General features: G+C 40.8%; 1 protein-coding gene across 3 annotated transcripts in view; it reads right to left on the bottom strand.

Moving 5' to 3' along the window:
- The window catches only part of PTBP3 (polypyrimidine tract binding protein 3), a 61,155-nt gene extending 59,414 nt beyond the window's left edge, over positions 1-1,741 (bottom strand). Inside the window, exon 1 of one of the 3 annotated variants that reach the window (XM_058171082.1) lies at positions 1,627-1,741. In XM_058171082.1, the coding sequence (XP_058027065.1) occupies positions 1,627-1,634 (8 nt within the window). In that variant the 5' untranslated portion in view covers positions 1,635-1,741. The remainder of the gene's footprint in view (positions 1-1,626) is intronic. The other 2 variants (XM_058171083.1, XM_058171086.1) reach the window with 2 other exon arrangements.
- Positions 1,742-19,814: the final 18,073 nt, after the last annotated feature.

The raw sequence follows: 19,814 nt of genomic DNA, 5'->3' as shown, positions 1-19,814 counted from the left end.
TTTAGAACTGTCAGCCACCTGAGTCGCTTGGCTGAGACGAGGAGCTTTAGAAATGGAATTACTAAAGCACTGGAGTGTCAAGACCAAGATATGAGCATCTATCTTTCAGCCATTGCGGTATTTAAACATTTTATCAGCCCAAACTAAGGGGGGGAAAAAGGTCTAACTTTCATAGCGGTGAAAGAGGAGAGTTCCAATCAATTAGTTAACAGACTTCATCGGCTCAAAATCAAGCTCCCACTTGCAAGCTTTGTCAGCCGTCATTGCCGGCATTTCCATATACTATGGAAAGCGGCTGCTCGACAAACCAAAAAAAACAATACCACACACAAAAAAAGGGGGGGACAACCACACACAATTGAGAAGATTGGAGTTTTTGCAGTCTTTTCTCGGGCCTGTCTGCCACCTTTTAACTTTAAGGCGGCGCTCTCGATTTCCTGGTTGTGTTCCTCTCCGGTGGTTGGAAAGGCGTGACGCGCTTCGACAACAACTCTCCTCACTCTCGGTGGGGAACCTCCCATCCTCGAGACCACGTTCGTCTGCTTCGCAAACTCTTCTTTTACACAAACACACACACACACACCCCTCATTTGTTTGCACCTCTGGGGCCAAGCGCACAACTCCGAAAACGATCCAAGCGGCGGCAACTCCTATAGCAGAACTCTTATAAAAGTCGTAAAAGCCACACCTGACAAACGCGGGTGAGGGGTGGGGAAGGAAAGAAGGAAAAAGCCAGAGGACTCCTTCGCCCTTTTATTGTCGCAGACGAAGAGGAAAAGAAAACGGGGCGGGAAGGAAAAGAGAGAAAGAGAGAGAGAGAGAGAGAGAGAGAGAGAGAGAGAGAGATCGATCGCCTGCTTTTCATTTCATTTCATTTCATTTTTATTATTATTATTTCTTCTTCCCCCACTGGTTTTTCTTCTACGGAGACAAAAGGCCACCGAGGGACCCAATTCCAAATTGCGCGAGAAGTTTAAGGGCTGGGTTATGGGCGCCGGCCAGCCACACCTGAGGAAAGTTAAGATCGCGTCTTGATTTTCGCCTCACCCTCATCAAAGGAGGGGAGAACCCACCACAGTTTAAACCCGGTTCCTTTCTTCCTCGTCTTCCCACGCCTACCGGGAAGCGAGGTTAAAAAAAAAACAAAAAACTCAGGGGATCGCTCGCTACCCGGGTTCCGAGGAAGGAAGGCGGAAGAAAACAAGGAAGGGCGGTGGGACTCGCTTCTCAACGACTCCTCTAAGAGTCCTATTCCGGGTGAGGACTTCCAAGACCACAGCTTCCGTCACCCGCGCCTTTGCGGGAGTGGACGATGAGCATGGTAGTCCAAGGGCAAGGGGAACGACACCCCCGCCCCACTCCCACTGGTTTCACTTCCTCGCCTAATAGTCGGACCGAGGTCTCATTTGCTCCCTCGGCGCCTTACTCCGCCTGCCCCGCCGCCTCGTAGCCCGCTCAAACTGTGCATCTCCGGAGCCTCGATAGCCGCCACCGAATGCGGGACGGCCACGCGAAACTGAAGGGGGAGGAGGGGGAGTCCTTTCGCTTCCTCTTCTTCTTCCTCCTCCTCCTCCTCAGCGAGCGGCGGGGAGAATCCGCAAGGGCCGGGGCGAGGCAGGTACTCACCCATCCATGGCAAGACAGGAGGAAGGAAGCGGCGAGGGACGGGACAGGGTGAGGGGGAAGGGAAGGGAAAGGGAGCCGAACAACCGCTCTCTCAGGAAGAAAACGAGAAAAAGGAGGGGCGGACGGGGGGGCGGGGTTGCCGGCCAAGCGCATGCGTGACAAGATGTTCAACGCCCTGCTTCGCCTCCGCCTCTTCTTTCCCCGCCCCTCTGCCGGGACTTTCGGGATCTGCGCGAGAGCGTCGGGCACAGGGGAGGGGAGGGGGAAGAGGGGGAAATGGGGAAGCACGCAAGAGAGGTGCGCGCAGCTGGCTTTGCCCCGGACGTTGGAGACTTGGTCGAACAGCGTTTGTGCCCTGCGAGCGTGCCCTGGGCGCGTGACTGAACGTGCCTGAGAATGTGGGGTGGGGGTGGGGGAAATGCAAGAAGATGCGCGCGGCTGCCTGGGAGGTCGCTTCGCCTGAACGCTTCGGAGGCAGCAACAACAGGCGGCAACCGAGTGCGATCTAAGGGCATTGCTCTTTTTTTCTCTGGGAGATGGATAGATAGATAGATAAACGGCAAAAAAAAAAAATCCTCACTAAGGAGGACAGAATTGTACACTACGGGGTAGCACATTCTTCGGAGTACACGGTTTAAGTTGTATCGCAACATTTATCTTGAAAGTTTTTCCACTGTTTTGTTGCACTTATTTCCTGACTAATTTTTTAAAAAAACACTTAAAATACGTGTAAGCAATTTTCTCATTTTTGTATGCTGCCAAATCTTCACCTCACAATAAAACTACACATTGGAATATGTTAGAAATACAGTGTATAGTTTGAATTGTTGTTTTGGGTTGTGAAGTCGTGTCCGACCCATCACAACCTTATGGACAACGTTCCTCCAGGCCTTCCTCTCCTCTACCATCCCCTGGAGTCCATTTAAGCTCACACCCACTGCTTTAGTGACTCCATCCAGTCACCTCATTTTTTTTTGTCCCATTCTTCTTTGGGCCTCAGTTGTTCCCAGCATTGGGCTCTTCTCCAGTGAGTCCTTCCTTCTCATTAGGTGGCCAAAGTATTTGAGTTTCATCTTCAGGATCTGTTCTTCTAAAGAGCAGTCAGGGTGGATCTCCTCTAGGACTGACTGGTTTGATCGTCTTGCAGTCCAAGGGACTTGCAGTCCAAGGGACTTGAAGGAGTCTTCTCCAGCATCATAGTTCAAAGTTCCATACTTTGGCGCTCAGCCTTTCTTATGGTCCAACTTTCACAGCCATATATTGCAACTGGGAAAACCATAGTCTTGACTATACACACTTTTGTTGGCAGAGTGATGTCTCTGCTATAGTTTGAATAGTAAAATGCAACAGAATATTTTGTACAGCATGGAATGCAACAGAACCTTAAAATAAAAATTCAGTACAGTACTTTCTCATAATTATAGTACATAATGACCACTATTTAAAAGACATCCAATTCTAATTCTTGTAAAGCTGTCTGCAAAAGCTGGATCTTTAGAGATTTCTGGTGGGCTATTGGAGAGGGATCCCATTATTCCTGGAAAGCAGCTGCAATATCTTTTGCAAGTAACATAATATACTTACACTAGTCAACAAGAAGCAGTTTGAACCAATTGCAATTTCCAAATGGTCTACAGAGGCAACCCATCCAAAGCACACAACACAAGTTTAATCAAGTAATGACACAGACATGAGTCACTAGCCAGATCCTGCTGCTCCAGGATTGGCTGCTGCTGGCACATCAAAGCTAGGCAAAATCACTTCTGATCATGGACTTAATCTGCCCATCTAGCAGTAGATGTGCGTCTAGGAGAATTTACTAATCTAGGAGTTGCTATGTTATGATCACTGAAATATTATGATCTTCTAAAAGCTATCAGAATTTTAATTTTTACATTTCAGATAAAATATATTAAATACATACAAATAAATGATAACACAATAAAGATGTGATAAAATGACAAGATACTAAAATGAGAGCCCAGTTAAGTGTAATAGTTAAGGATCTGGCCTAGTCTCCTGTCTAGGAACTTTAACCAGATCCTGCCTTGAGATGAAAAGCAGCTTGGTGACTGGTTGAGCCAGTTTTTCTCCCTCAGCCCAGCTCACCCTGTAGAATTGTTCTTGTTGGGGAAAATAGAAGTAGTAGTCTTAGTATGTTCATTACCATGAGTTCTATATGAAAAAAGGCAGGATAAAAATCTGGGGGGAAAAACAGTCATTCTCAAATTACGGTCAAGAGTTTAAATTTATGTATTGTATTTCAATGGGCAAGAGATGACATTATGTATACAGTATGACTATACAGTTTGATAGTGTAGTCTAATATTTAGCAGGGAAATAGCTATACTGAAAAGAAGGATTAGGGGTGACATGATAGCAGTGTTCCAATATTTATGGGGCTGCCACAAAGAAGAGGGAGTCAACCTATTTTCCAAAGCACCAGAAGACAAGTCAAGCAACAATGGATAGAAACTAATCAAGGAGAGAAACAACCTAGAGCTAAGGAGAAATTTCCTAACAGAACAATTAACTAGTGAAATGACTTGTCTTCAGAAGTTGTGGGTGCTCCATCACTGAAGCTTTTAAGAAGAGATTGGACAACCCCTTGTCTGAAATGATATAAAGCCATGATGGTGAACCTATGGCACATGTGCCAGAGGTAGCATGCAGAGCCCTGTCTGTGGGGACCTGCGCCATCGCCCCAGCTTGGCCAGCTGGTTATCAGGTGTCTGAGGCATGCCATCTAGCTGGTCGTCGGTTTGCCGATGCTCTGGCGGTTTGAGCACTCTGTGCCTAAATGGTTCGCCATCACTGATATAGAGTCTCCTGCTTGAGAAGAAGGCTGAAGACCTCCAAGGTCCCTTCCAACTCTGTTATTCTATTAAAACATTTGCGTCTGTATGGCTACATTGACTGGAAATTCTAGAAGAATAATAGCAAGACATTTCAGCTGTGTTCCTTCGATGCTTTGATAAGATATAATATCAATGGTTTGCAAACCATCCTTGTCTGGTTTATACAACATAGGTTTTTTTATTAGCTTATGATTTTTTTGTACCACCTTAATCTCATTGGACACTTATATGTAAACAAGTGCATATCTTAGTCTTTGAGTTATGAACAGCCACTTAATAACTCTTCAAAGTTATGATGGACTCCCCCCCAAAAGATACTTATGACCTGATTGGAAGTTCTAATGGCTGCCATCCACCCCAAATTCGAACCTTTGATGGCTGCCAGTTCCCTCCTCTCCAAATGTGATTGAAGTTATGGCCATTTGAGCATCCTGTAGTCACATGACCAAGGTTTATGAGACCTTTTTTTTGGTCTTTACTTCCTGTTTCTGTCAAAAACAGCCCATTGCAGACAATGGGTTCATGTTTGCTTAACAGCTATGTTTAATGACTACCACAAAAATGTTGTAAAATTGAAGTTTTTATGATGACCCACTTAATGATTGGCATTTTTTATCATAATTCTGGTTGTAAGTTGAAGATTATTTGTAAACTATAATTTCCTATATTGTGAGAACCTAACCAATGAAGGCATTATGTTTGAAAGCCTGCTAAAAATTCTTCAAGATTTGTACAAGTATGCTGTTTAATAAAAAAGATTCAAAATGGACTAGACACTGAGATTAATTGAGAAGTTTCCAAATTGTCATACAATACTGTCTATTTTTGCTTGCCTGATCTCCATGAGATCACTCTGCTTGCTTTTCACATGCATGGGAAGAGAATGCATAAAAATTTGTGTAACCACATGTGAAAGAGTTGTGCTAGGCTGAAAGAAATGAACACAAAGACAAAAGGGAGCATCAGGGGTTTTAAATATTTTTTTAAAAATATTCTTCTAAGGATTTAGTTGCAGTTCTATACTTGCCTTGGCTATGGGCCAAACAGTAAATTTTGATTGGTTGATTAGTTGATTGATCATGTTTGCATTTTTCATGTTTGAATACTACTCCAATAAAAAATTAAAGTGATATGATGGTCATCTCATGAGTTACATACTTGTGACTGATATAGGGATGTAAATATTAAAAGCAATTTTACATTGTGATGTCGCTGTGTGTGCATTGTCACTTTTGTACAATTGTGGCTAGATGCTAAGTCTATGCTCTTGGCATTTACACAGACTTTTAGAATGGATTCACACACTGAACTCAATTGTGACACTGTTTATGAGAATCCAGGCATTGCCAGTTATAATGCATACTGTAGTTTATGTTTTAGGAATCCATTCTTGGAGTATGCAAAAAAAAAATCACAATTAAACCTAGAAAACAGAAGGAAATAGGAGCTTCAGCCTAAAACTGTTTTAGTTGTTGAAGCTACCGTTTGTTTGTTTTGATAAGAGATGCCTAAGCTTTTATGTAAGAGAGGAAGAATGGGGCCTTGAATTTCTTCCATCCCAAAATATATTAGTATAGAATGTTTCCCACCAGATTGTTTAGTTCTCAGTATTGCCAGCCTTTTTAGGGTTTTAAAAGCTGAATCACATTTTTTACTTTTCTGTTTTAATTGCAGTCATGCTTTACTACTCAGAATATTTGCTGGCATAGTTCTTTTTTATACCAATGAGTGATAAATGTCCAACAAAGCAATCATTACTGTGGTTCATTCATCTTGCTTAACCAGGATTTATTTTAAATAGTGATTTGTTAAACAATCAATACATGAGCCAAAGTAGGCTTGATTATAAAGTATATACATAGTTATAACAATAGCTATAAATATATGGCAATCATTTTAAAATTGTTTTTTACTTACACTTGTGGAGTAGGAAGAATGCAAAGCAAGGCATAAATTCATGTGCACAAACAAACAAACCAGATATTCTTTAAATCTAATCAGACTGAAGGTTTTAGCATTGTCAGATGAGCAATATTCATAATCTTTTCAAACTATGGCACATAAAGACATTCTGAACAACAATCAGACTCAAGCTACTGTAAGGTAGGGTATGCTGGTATCTACCTTCTTTTTCTCATATTTAAAACCATAAACAAACCTGGAATAAATTCATGTGCACAAACAAACAAACCAGATATTCTTTAAATCTAATCAGACTGAAGGTTTTAGCATTGTCAGATGAGCAATATTCATAATCTTTTCAAACTATGGCACATAAAGACATTCTGAACAACAATCAGACTCAAGCTACTGTAAGCTGGGTATGCCGGTATCTACCTTCTTTTTCTCATATTTAAAACCATAAACAAACCTGGAATAAAACATGGAAGCAGAGTTGCTTACTGGTAATATTTCTTGACAAAAAATTATTTATGCTTTTTCAAATAGGACTAGTTCAATAGTAACAGTCATGTAGAGAAAAACATAACACATTTTAGAAATTAAAAACACTAATCCTTAAACCATTAATCAAGGAACACAATTTTAATTGGACCACACCAATTACAATTGGGGTGGGCACCGAAGGGGGGGTCCCCCTAGTGGAGATGTGCCCACCAGGTTTCCGAGCATTCCATCAGCCGAGGGCCCAGGGTAGGGGTGGCGGGGTGGCGGTTATTATTAAGGAGAGTCTCGAGCCGAGGGAAACCACTGTGCCTCAGATAGCTGGGTGTGAATCCCTCTACGTGAAGTGGGGTCGTAGGACTCAGGTGGGCTTGTTGATCATGTACCTGGCTCCTTGCTGCATGACAACAGCCCTGCCTGAGCTGTTGGAGTTGCTGGCCGGGTTGGCAGTTGAAACCCCTAGACTGTTGGTCATGGGGGATTTCAATTTGCCATCAGCCGGCGTAGCGTCCTCGGCAGCTCAGGAGTTCATGGCTTCCATGACGGCCATGGACCTGATTCAATTAATTGACGGCCCTACCCACGTCGGGGGAGGCACCCTAGACTTGATCTTTATCTCTGGCCAGCGGTCTAATGATCTGGTTTTAAATGATTTAGTTGTCGAACCTTTGTCATGGTCAGATCATTTTCTCCTTTGTCTAGACTTTCTGACCGCTACCCACCACCGCAGGGAGACGGAACCAATGCGTTGGTTCCATCCCAGGCGCCTGATGGACCCGGAGAGGTTCCTGACGGAGCTTGGGCCGTTTCCCGAGCACCTGGCCCACGACTCGACTGAAGAACTAGTTGCGGCCAAAGCTGGAGCTTTGGACCGTGTCGTGCCTTTGCGGCCTCTGACCCGGCGTCGGTCTCAACCAGCTCCTTGGTTTTCCGAGGAGCTGAGGGAGATGAAGCGCCGGAGAAGACGCCTAGAGAGTGTCTGGAGATCCAGCCATTCTGAGGCTGACCGGACACTAGTTAGGTCCTATAGTAGGACCTACCTAGTGGCAATGAGGGTTGCGAAGCGTTCCTACGTTTCCTCCCTCATTGCGTCGGCAGATAACTGCCCGGCCGCCCTGTTTCGGGTGACCCGCTCGCTCCTTCAACAGGAGGGGCGGGAGGACCCCCTACAAGGGCGTGCCGAGGAGTTTAACGGTTATCTATACGACAAAATCGTTCAGCTTCGGGAAGGATTGGATCAAAATTGGGTAGATCCAGGCGAGGGTTCCAAGACCCGTCTTGTTGAGGTGGTTTGGGATGACTTTGATCCTGTGACTCCCGAGGACATGGACAGGTTGCTGGGTAGGCTGAACGCCACCACATGTTTACTGGATCCGTGCCCCTCCTGGTTAGTACTGGCTACTCAGGAGGTGACACGAGGCTGGCTCCAGGGGATTACAAATGCTTCTTTGCGGGAGGGGGTCTTTCCTGCGGCCTTGAAAGAGGCGGTGGTGAGACCCCTCCTCAAGAAGCCTTCCCTGGACCCAGCTGTTTTAGGGAACTACCGGCGAGTCTCCAATCTTCGCTTCACGGCGAAGGTTGTAGAGAGTGTGGTGGCATGTCAGCTACCCCAGTACCTGGATGAAGCTGTCTATCTAGACCCGTTCCAGTCCGGCTTCTGGCCCGGATACAGTACAGAGACAGCTTTGGTCGCACTGGTGGATGATCTCTGGAGGGCCAGGGATAGGGGTTACTCCTCTGCCCTGGTCCTATTAGACCTCTCAGCGGCTTTTGATACCATCGACCATGGTATCCTGCTGCGCCGGTTGGAGGGGTTGGGAGTGGGAGGCACCGTTTATCAGTGGTTCTCCTCCTACCTCTCTGACCGGACGCAGACGGTGTTGACAGGGGGGCAGAGATCGACTCCAAGGTGCCTCATGTGTGGGGCGCCGCAGGGGTCGATTCTCTCACCCCTCCTGTTCAACATCTATATGAAGCCGCTGGGTGAGATCATCAGTGGCTTTGGAGTGAGATACCAACTGTACACTGATGATACTCATCTGTACTTTTCCACCCCGGGCCACCCCAGTGAAGCTGTTGAAGTGCTGTCCCGGTGTTTGGAAGCCATACGGGTCTGGATGGGGAGGAACAGCCTCAAACTTAATCCCTCCAAGACGGAGTGGCTGTGGATGCCGGCACCTCGGTACAGTCAGCTGCAGATGCGGCTGTCTGTCGAGGGTGAGTCATTGGCCCCGATGGAGAAGGTACGCAACTTGGGCGTGCTCCTGGATGGTCGGTTGTCCTTTGAAGATCATTTGGCGACCGTCTCCAGGAGAGCTTTTTATCAGGTTCGCCTGATCCGCCAGTTGTGTCCCTTCCTGGACGGGGATGCCTTATGCACAGTCACTCATGCTCTCGTTACCTCTCGCCTGGACTACTGCAATGCTCTCTACATGGGGCTCCCCTTGAAGAGCACCCGGAGACTTCAGCTAGTTCAGAACGCGGCTGCACGGGTTATTGAGGGAGCAGTTCGGATCTCCCACATAACACCTATCCTGCGCAGACTGCACTGGCTACCTGTTGTTTTCCGGGTGCGCTTCAAGGTATTGGTTACCACCTTTAAAGCGCTCCATGGCTTAGGACCGGGCTATCTACGGGACTGTCTACTGCCGGCCTCTATCTCCCATCGTCCGGTGCGCTCCCACAGAGAGAGACTCCTCAGGGTGCCGTCAGCCAAACAGTGTTGACTGGCGGCCCCCAGGGGGAGGGCCTTCTCTGTGGGGGCTCCGACCCTGTGGAACGAACTTCCCCTCGGACTTCGACAATTACCTGACCTTAGGACCTTTCGCCGTGAACTTAAAACTTATTTATTTCGTATGGCTGGACTAGCTTGATTTTTACCTTTGAATTTTAATTGAATTTGATGGGTTTTTAAAGTTTTGTAATTTTATGGGGGAGTGTGTTATTTTAACATTTGGGCAAATTTAAATTAGTTTTTTAAGGGATGTTTTTAACTATTGTGTGTATCTGTATTTTATCTGTCTGTTCACCGCCCTGAGTCCTTCGGGAGAAGGGCGGTATACAAATTAAAATATTCATTCATTCATATTCATTCACACCAGTCTTTAAATGGAGTATCAGGCATTGCACTGCAAAAGGAAGCATATTTTTAAAATGGGGAAAATAAGATAATTTTTTTGGTCAAACTCAACTGCAGTGAATATATGAATATATTTGGCTTTTGTCTTCTCTAAATATTTTTAATTTGGTTATTATTATTATTATTATTATTATTATTATTATTATTATTATTATTTACTTTATTCATTAAACATGAAACTCAGTCAACTGAACATTTAAAAATGTATCACAAATATTATTAACTGGCACTGATGGTTGATATGGGTTGCTGCCAGCATCCTAGGTATCGACCAAGTATTTTCTTGAAATATACAATGTTCCGAGTAGTGCAGTATTTTGCAGTTCTACTGGTGTTATTGCAGGAACTGCAATTTCATGATGTACTGTGTAAAATTCTTGGACATGGTGCCAAGGGTCCCGATGACAATGGGTATCACTGTCTGTCACATATTTCATCCATAATTGGGGAGTTTCGATGGCCAGGTCGCGATATTTCATTATTTTTTCTAGTTCTTTTTCTTCGACTCTGGCGTCTCCTGGTACAGCGAGATAAATAAATTATATGCATTGGTTTTTGATGACTGTGATATCTGGTGTGTTGTGTTCTAAATAACCATTCGTCTGTATTCAAAGGTCCCACAAGATCTTCATGTTCTCGACAACTTTTTGCACTTTGTGTTCCCATGACTTTTTGGATATAGGTAAGTCGTATTTTTTACATAATGCCCAGTGGATTAGTTTAGCAACTCAGTCATGTCTAGCTATTATTATTATTATTATTATTATTATTATTATTATTATTATTATTATTATTATTATTATTATTATTATTATTATTATTATCATTATCTTAATTTGAAGCCCTGAGATTCTTTGGCTGTTTCCCATCCAACCACTAATCATGTTCAACACTTCCTTAGCTTTTTCAGATCAATAAAAAATGAGTGGGGAGTACAAAATTAATAACTACTGTATTATAAATTAATTAGACTATTAAATATTAACATACTGATTTTTTTATCATATTCACACTCGGCATTTTTATCACAGTTTTCCAAAAGCAGATAAATAAAAACTGGGAATGAAAACATACTCAATATCAGAACAAAATGAGGGTTGTATAGAAATAGAAACAAAATTAAGCACCCTATGGTAGGCGAATTTGATTTATTTCATTTTATAATTAATGAATATTTGTAAATACATGGCTGCCACTTTGCATCTTCTGTTACAATACTTATGTGAGTATTCTGCAGTCTTCTGTGTTGCACATATGCCCGTACAACCCAACTTTATACATATTAAAAGAGGTTTATTTCTTTTCTTTTTTAAAAACACATAAGATTAAAGATAAGATTAACAGGGTATTAGCAAACAAACATTTTCTTTCTTTTCCTGGAAAGGGATGGTCTAGAAAAGCAAAAAAAGTAACTAAGCTGGTAGAACTATCTAACTAATTATCTGGGTCAATTATCAGGCTATAAGTTCCAAATCAGAGCTTCAGAATTATTAGTACATAGAATTAAACTGCTATGATGGACTGTAGCATAATTTCCCTTTAGACATTTTCTCAAGAATGTATAAATCTGCATTTATATTTCCCAATCTAAAGGCTTTGATGTCACTATGAGCATTCCAAGAAAACTCATGGTAGAGAGAGGTGAGGTAATAATTGATATTGTTTTGTTTTTGCCCTTCAGGAGGCCCCTTCTTATAAAAAAAATAAGCTTTTGACACTAGCACACAAGAAAAAGCAATGTAAAAGCAATCTCTGTATCTTTAAAAATATCTCCCTTAGAAGTTTAGCAAATAGACCACAGATAATTTTTTTAAACCAGGGCACATATGTTTTTTATTAAGGCTAAATTTAAAATCTGACTTAAAATAATATGGAGAATATTTCTATATTTGGTATACAAAAAGAAGTTGTCAATGCTCTCCAGCAAAGAAGCCAGATTAACTGTTATTTCCTTTTGGTACTTACTGTATAGCTATAGCTATAAGAAAGTACTTACTACGAACTATAGCTATGGCTATTGAGAAATATGCCCCATGAATTCAGTGGAGTTTTCTGTCAGATAACTAAGCTGACAGATTTGTTGAAATCATTTGGAAATAGGCAAAGAGAGAAAAGCTAGGAAATAATTGACCAAGGATGAAGTAGATGGGCAGGAAGCTCAAATTTGCATAAAGTTCTGATATTTCAGAATGCAAATAGGATAATGCTATCATTATTCAGAGAGAAGCAGGGGATTTATTTATTTTCCTTTATTATAATTTGCAATTTGGCAGTTTCACACTGCAGTTTGCCCCTTTAAGTATCTGTGCTTAAAAGCAGGGGAAAATGGATAAATGAATACAGGTAGTCCCCGTTTTACAAAAATTTATTTAGTGATCATTCAAAGTTACAATGGCACTGAAAAATGTGACTTATGATCATTTTTCATGGTTACAAACTTTGCAACATCCTCATAATCATGTGATCAAAATTCAGATGCTTGGCAATTAGTTCATATTTATGACCGTTGCTGTTTCCCAAGGTCATATAATCACCTTTCGTGACCTTCTCAGAAGCAGAGTCAATGCGGAAGCCAGATTCACTTAACAACCAGGTTACTAACTAATCAACTGCAGTGATTCACTTAACAACTATGGCAAAAAAGGTGGTAAAATGGGACAAATTTCACTTAACAATTGTCTCACTTACCAACAGAAATTTTGGGCTCAATTTTGGGGCGTAAGTTGAGAATGACCTGTACATTATCCACATTTTTGTGTAGCCCACTCAGAGCCAAAATAATTCAAGAGTTTTAAAATGCAAATTATGAATATTTTTGATGATTAGTAATTATGCATATGTACAATTATACATATTTTATACTGGCTTCAGTCCTATCAAAAATGCTAACTGCAGTCCAAGCTTTTGGAAGATTCGTCGAACTATCATTTGGGAAAAATTAGATGGAAAAAGCCAGGCATTTTTCTCTCTGGAACAAAGCAATATGGATGGGAGCATTTCAAGAACAAATCTGATATTGGAAGTTGAAGCAAATTATTATAGTTTGTCACACAGTCAGCCAGATGCCCAGGCTTGATTTGACATTTTTATCCATCAATTCTTTTAAATGAACCTGGGATGGGCAGCTACTGCCTTTTGCAGTTGACTGATAGCGATTTTATCAATGCCAAGTGATTCTCCAACTGTTCTGATCGCATCAGTGGTGGGTTGCTCCCAGTTTGCCCCGAATCAGGTGAACCAGTAGCGGCGGTGGTGGGAGGCTTCGCCCACCCACCCGACATCTCTGTGCATACGCAGAAGCTTTTGTACATGTGCAGAAGTGTTGCACATGTACAGAAGCGTTGCACACATGCATGCTCACAAGCAAACCTGTAGCGGCCGAAATTGAAATCCACTACTGGATTGCATCCAAGGTGCCTATTACTATTGGTACTAACCTTATTTTCTACTACAAAAGTAGTACCAATAGGCACCTTGGATGCAATCCCAAAACAGCTGGGGCATCACTTGATCTAGTTCTAGTTCTATTTGCAGTCCAAGTCACTGGACAGTCACTTGTCTGCAACTGTAGGTTCTCCTGCTTGAGCAGAGGGTTAGATTAGAACAGAGTTCTCCAATCTTTTCAACTTTGTGGACAAGCAGGGGGAGGAGAGGGGATGGTTCCATATGTACGACAGGTAAGCACGCACATATGTGCAGCTCCATTTGTGTGAGCAACAGGCACGCATGCCACTACTTGCGCAAATAGAGCATGCATGCATGCACTCAGCCGCTGCTCATATGAGTGGGGATGCTCTTGCCTACCACTTCCACGGCCCAGTTCCGAAAGGCTCAAGGCCTGGTATTGGGCTGCAGCCTGGGGATTGGGTACCCCTGGACTAGGATAGACTTCTGCTGTCTCCAGGTTACTGCCACATCCACTATCTAGACTATTTTGTCTTCCTTACTGACAGTTGTTCCAACATATTATTTATCAGAAAACACTATTATATTTTCCTCAGTGGGTGTAAACAATTTAGCATGGTGCTTAATTTCTGCAGTGCAAGAGAATGAACATAGAGCCAATACAATATTGTTTAGCTTTATAGCCCTGTACATGAGAATATTTGATTGTCCTTGTCAGATGCTTCTGATTTACATTATGTATGTTAATCTGCTAAAATATGGCAAGTATATGCAATATGTGTGCTTACAACGAAGGAGGATACGTTAAACTGTAATTCGCAATGCTAATTTAAGAGTTATCTTCATTAAGCTGACATAGAGCAGCTGGTCTAGAATATTTAAATGAAGCATAGAAAGAAAGAAATCCTGAGTTCCTGCTGTACAGAATTATAGTATTTAACAGCAAAAAAACCCAAAAAAGCATCCCTAACCCAAAATTATCTGTACAAATGGTTAATTTCCAACTGTTTTAGTCATTTACAATTAACTGTAAGAGGGTAGGCTAATGTGAAATGTTGCATTAAATAAATAATTTATGCAAGGTTTTGCCACTTAGATACGAGTACTTGACACTTTTAAAAATGCATGTTGCCAGCCTCACATTTGGTATGGAAGAATTGGTATGAAAAAATTAGCATGCAAACTAGTAAGTGAGCAAGCAATAGAGGTTGCTTAGCCTACCGTCTATTTTCCCACCCATTTTTCTTGTTAGCCTTCTATGTTTATTTTACAACTTACTCAATTTATCTCATAGAAAGTATAGGAGTTGCAAAACTCTTGAGTTATTTTTCTGATCATGGAAGGGTTTGTAAGATAAAGTGAAAGTAATATAATAATTTGATTTTAAAGCTGACCTAACTGAAGGTGTTTTTTAGTAAGCCACTAAATGCCTTGAGCTGCAGAAGAAAATTATATGCAAGCATTCAAAACAGGATCTATCAGTGGAAGGAGAGATTTTTTTTACACTCACTATTCTCCAACTATTAAATAAAACCATGTGTCCTTTAAACATTTATTCACTATTTAAAACAATTTCAAATTTTATTAAGATGAAAACTATCTAGTTTTACTGTCATGTTTTCCAGTTCCTATAGAGCCATGATGGCAAACCTATGGCACGTGTGTCAGAAGTGGCACGCACAGCCATCTCTCTGGCCACACCAGTTGTCGCCCATTGCTCTTCTGGGCCAGCTGGTCTTCGCATGCGCGGGAGCATCGGAAACTGGAAGAGCAGTTTCCTGGTGTGCATGTGCACGTGGGGAAGCTGAGCTTCCAGTTTCTGGTATGTGCACTGGCCAGCTGGTCTTTGTGTGCACATGCGTGCCAGAAACCGGAAACTCAGCTTCCCTGCACACACATAGTGCTGAAAAGGTTTGCCAATACTGCCATAGAGTCTACAGGTCTAAATTAGCAATCAGATTACATATTGTAAAACAAAGCCTGTGCCATTATTTGTTTCTTAATTCATGAAGCTTCTCTGTAAGCCAAAAATATTTCAGCACCTAATTCATTAAAGCCTGTCTGTAATCTACATGAGTTCCATCCTTCAACTTCATACAAATGAAACTTTAATAATTTGAAAGCCACTTTTTTTACCTCTCTCCATGCTTGATTTATAATTCTGAGACCAGGAAAACTCAAAAGCTCACTCTATATTTTATGAACTTTAGTTAGCCAAATAAAGAGATTTGTCTATATGGATTCCTAATATTTAAATCCATGTGCAGAACATTTTCCAATTTTCCCATCAATTTGTCCATTGCATCCACAGAAAAATAGTTAAAACGCTATATATACAGTAGCTTGATTCTATTCTCTTTTAATATGGATCATTTGCTTTATTCATAAAATTTCCTGAAAGAACAATATACCAAAAGTTCAATACAGGTAGTCCTCAATTTACAACCAAAACTGAGCCCAAAAGTTCTGTTGCTCAAGTTCTGTTGTTAAGTGAGTTTTGCCCCATTTTACAACTTGTCTTGCCACAGTTGTTAAGTGAACCACTGCAGTTGTTAAGTTAGTAATGCAATTGTTGAGTCTGGCTTCCCTATTAATTTTGCTTGTCAGAAAGTGACCACATGACCCCTGGACACTTCAACTGTCATGAATATGAATCAACTGCCAAACATTCAAATTTCAATCATTGACCATGGGGATGCTGCAACCATCATAAATGTGAAAAACAGTCATAAGTCACTTGTTTTAGTGCTGTTGTAACTTTGAACAGTCACTTAATAAACTGTTGTAAGTCAAGGGATACCTGTACACAGCTATCTAAACATATCCTAGGTAATCTAATTAATAAAGGGAAGCAGTGAATCTATGTCCCTCCATATATTATTGGACTATAACTTTCATCTTTCTCAACTATTGCCCATGCTTGCTTGGGAACAATAGCATGTGGAGTAATATACAGCAGCATTAGGATGCTCCCCAGGTGTTCCATAAATATAGCATAAGGACTAATCTGTAAACCTGCGTGTGGCATAGTAAACCCTAGCAGAGGATGTTTTCTTAGATTGTACAGGCACACTCTTCAAATTCTTCTTCATAGAACTGAATGTTTATCAGGATTCTGCCATATATCTAATTAGCTAGGAACCCATTATTATTATATATTTCAGAGTAGTGAAAGTAATGGTCCCCTGTTGACATTTATCAATGATTAAGAAGTCCATGTCTTTTAGCATATTTTTTACACATTTTACATTCATTCATTTCAAAAATCTTCATTAGATGAGCAGCAATTTCCTTCAATTCTTATTACCTGAACTGAATTTAAAAGTTCCCTACATCCCTAATGCCTTCAAGTAACATTAATTATTAGTTCACCAAAGGCCTGCAGTAAGATAAATGTAGATTAGGAACTGATGGAAAACTCAGCTTATTTCTACTAGACTGGTTCAGGCCCCACGCCCTTTTGCAAATTGGCTTGAGGTGCCACGATTTCTTCAGCTGCATTTCTTCTTCATTCTTCTGTATAATCCTGTCAACAGGCCGTAACCTTCCTGAGAGGAAAAAAATAACCTGCAGTTGATCATTTTAATATTATGGAACTCTATATGTATATTTTTATCTTCTGAGATAATTATGGTTTACATTAATACTTTCGGAACATGCCCATTTTACTAAATATTTTGAAAAATATTTACTTTCTGTTATGAATATGGTATCTGCACTTTTTCCCCCAAAAGGTCAATGTGATTGACTAAAACTTAGATTTGATAGTTCATTTTTTTTCTTTAAAAAACAAACAAATCGAAACAATGCCCAAGAAGTCGAATAGACTCTAAACGGAATTAAATAAAATGTAAAGAAAGATGTTATAAGATGAGGTATCGCTGGTATCTAACATCAGATAAGTTATCTAAAATGTATAAATGTGTAAAATGTATAAATGAATGCTGAAAGTGTGAAAGTAAAGAAGGGACTTTTTATCATTTATTGTGGACATGTAATAAAACAAAGAAATTTCGGATAAGATTCATATTTTAATAAAGAAAATAAAGAAAAATCTTAAAATGAAGATAAAGATGAAACCAGAAATTTTTCTTTTGGGTTTAATGGAAAAAGACTTGGATAAAAAATTTGGAACTTTGATCTTATATATGTTGACAGCAACAAGACTACTGTATACACAAAAATGGAAGGACACTTCGATTCCCACGATTGACGAATGGCTGCAGAAGCTGATGGAGTTGGCAGAAATGGCTAAATTGACCATTTTGATTAAATTAAATAAAAGAATATAAGTACCTTTGTTTCCATATGGAGACCACTTTTGAACTTTGTGCTTGAGGTAGAAAAAAATGAAACTTTGAATTTGGATTTTACCAATTAGATTGATAGATGCTTATAGAAATGGCTAGTTTATATTACTATGACAAAAACAAAAAGTTGTGGTTTGATGTTAATGCTTTATTTTACTGCAACATAGGGAGTCAGAAGTCAACGCTTTTTTTCCTTTTCCCAGCCCTTCCTCACTTCTCTTCCCCCTTTCCCCCTGCCTTCCTGTTTACTTTTGTATTTTGTATCTTATCTTATAACCTAAAATGTTTTTTTTAAGAAAATAAACTGAATTAAATAAAAGAAAAGAAGCTAATAACAAATCATAAGATTCCTGAAGCTACAAGAGTTTAAAATCAAAGCAAAAGGTTGTTTAGCATTGGTTTAAGTTATTTGCTTTTTATTTACAAAGTTTCAATTTTCCATTGAGGGAATACTAATCCCTAACCAAACTAACCTTATCTAAAATTTATGGTGTGAAGGTTGCATGCTCAACATTTTTTTGCTATTTTTACTTGCAACAGAAAGTATGAATCAGCACATTTTATTCTCTGTGCATACAGTCTACTCCCCTATCCTACCAATAGGATGGTGAGATCGTCTTCTTCACAGACCCTAAAAAATGAAACATCCCTATCATTGCGTTACTATCCTCTCAGTGAATCAGAGCCTTAGAATTTCTCATTTCACAGTTCAAAATTCCTATGAAAAACCTTACTAAAATCTATTAAGCCCAGTTCCTCTTTTCTGTAAACTAGAATCCAATGATCATTGCTTCAGTAATGTGATCTTCCTCCTCTGAATTGCACTCCATTTTTGCGCAAACTGCTATGCAAACAGTGGTTTTGTCCATTTGTTTATTTAAACTGAGAGACAAACAAGATCTTAGAAAGTGAGCAACATTTCAGTTTCACACAACTGTTCCTTCTTTTTCTTAAAAGAAGCTCCCATTCTCAGAGCCCAAGATACGTGATGTGGAATATGTGAATAAATAAAGATCTCGGAGGTCCCTTCCAACACTATTATTCTATATTCTACAGGATTAGATATCAAACCAAATAAAATGAGATTACAGTACAAATGCAATAGACTACAAAATAAACAAAAGCAGTATCACAATATTGCAGATCTGAACTTTAGCTGTTTACGCTCTAAAACTTTCCAGAACAGTTTGGCCTTAACCATTATCTATAAACTCATAAAGAGGGGAGGTAATTGTTGCCTTGAATCATAATTAGTTTCAAAAGATGGGACCAGCCAAGAATATCTGACTCCATGCCCCTCTCATTTATCTTCCAGAGATACTTCTTAATAGGAGGGGACATTCAGCTGCTCTCGAGTCACCCAGGATGGAGAGGCAGAATATCCTTGGGACAGGCAAAGATATATTATCTATCTAGAGATAAAAGGATAACTAAGATATCCAGGAATTGGGTCATATAAGGCTTTCAAGATGTTGCCAATTACGTTTGTTTGCTTTTGTCCTATTCTGATAACTCTAGCAGCTATTTCTAAGGTTATTGATGGTGATGCAACCAGCGTTCTACTGGAGCATTTTCTTCTTGCAGTTGGCACAAACAGCCACAGCAATAGCCCTTAGACCAGTGGTTCTCAACCTTTATAGTGCTGCGACCCCTTTAATAAAATTCCCCATGATGTGGCGACCCCAACCGCAGAAGGGGGAAAAAAGTGGCAAACTATTTTTTTGAATTTATCATGCCTGAAGCCATATTGGCTAGCGATCTGAATTGCTTGCGATTGTCTTGAGGACGGAGGCATTAAAGCGGAGACTCTTCCCCTATTAAGTTTATCGCGCCTGAAGCCAGATTAGGCTAGTGATTGGGAGTGATTGCAGTTGGCTTGAGAGGGAGACATCAGAGCAAAGATTTCTCTCTTTTTTAATTCATCGTGCCTGAAGCCGAATTCGGCTAGTGATTTGAAGAGCCTGCAGCTGGCTTGTGGAGTCAACCATTGGAGCGCGATTCTTCGACTCACAAGTATACTTCCCATATTTCCGATGGTCTTAGGCGACCCCTGGCAAATCGTCATTCGACCCC

Source organism: Ahaetulla prasina, chromosome 2 (genome assembly GCF_028640845.1).
Source record: "Ahaetulla prasina isolate Xishuangbanna chromosome 2, ASM2864084v1, whole genome shotgun sequence".
In the NCBI taxonomy this organism is placed as follows: domain Eukaryota; kingdom Metazoa; phylum Chordata; class Lepidosauria; order Squamata; family Colubridae; genus Ahaetulla; species Ahaetulla prasina.
The sequence above is the reverse complement of the archived record's forward strand: the minus strand, read 5'-3'. Positions and strand labels throughout refer to the sequence as shown.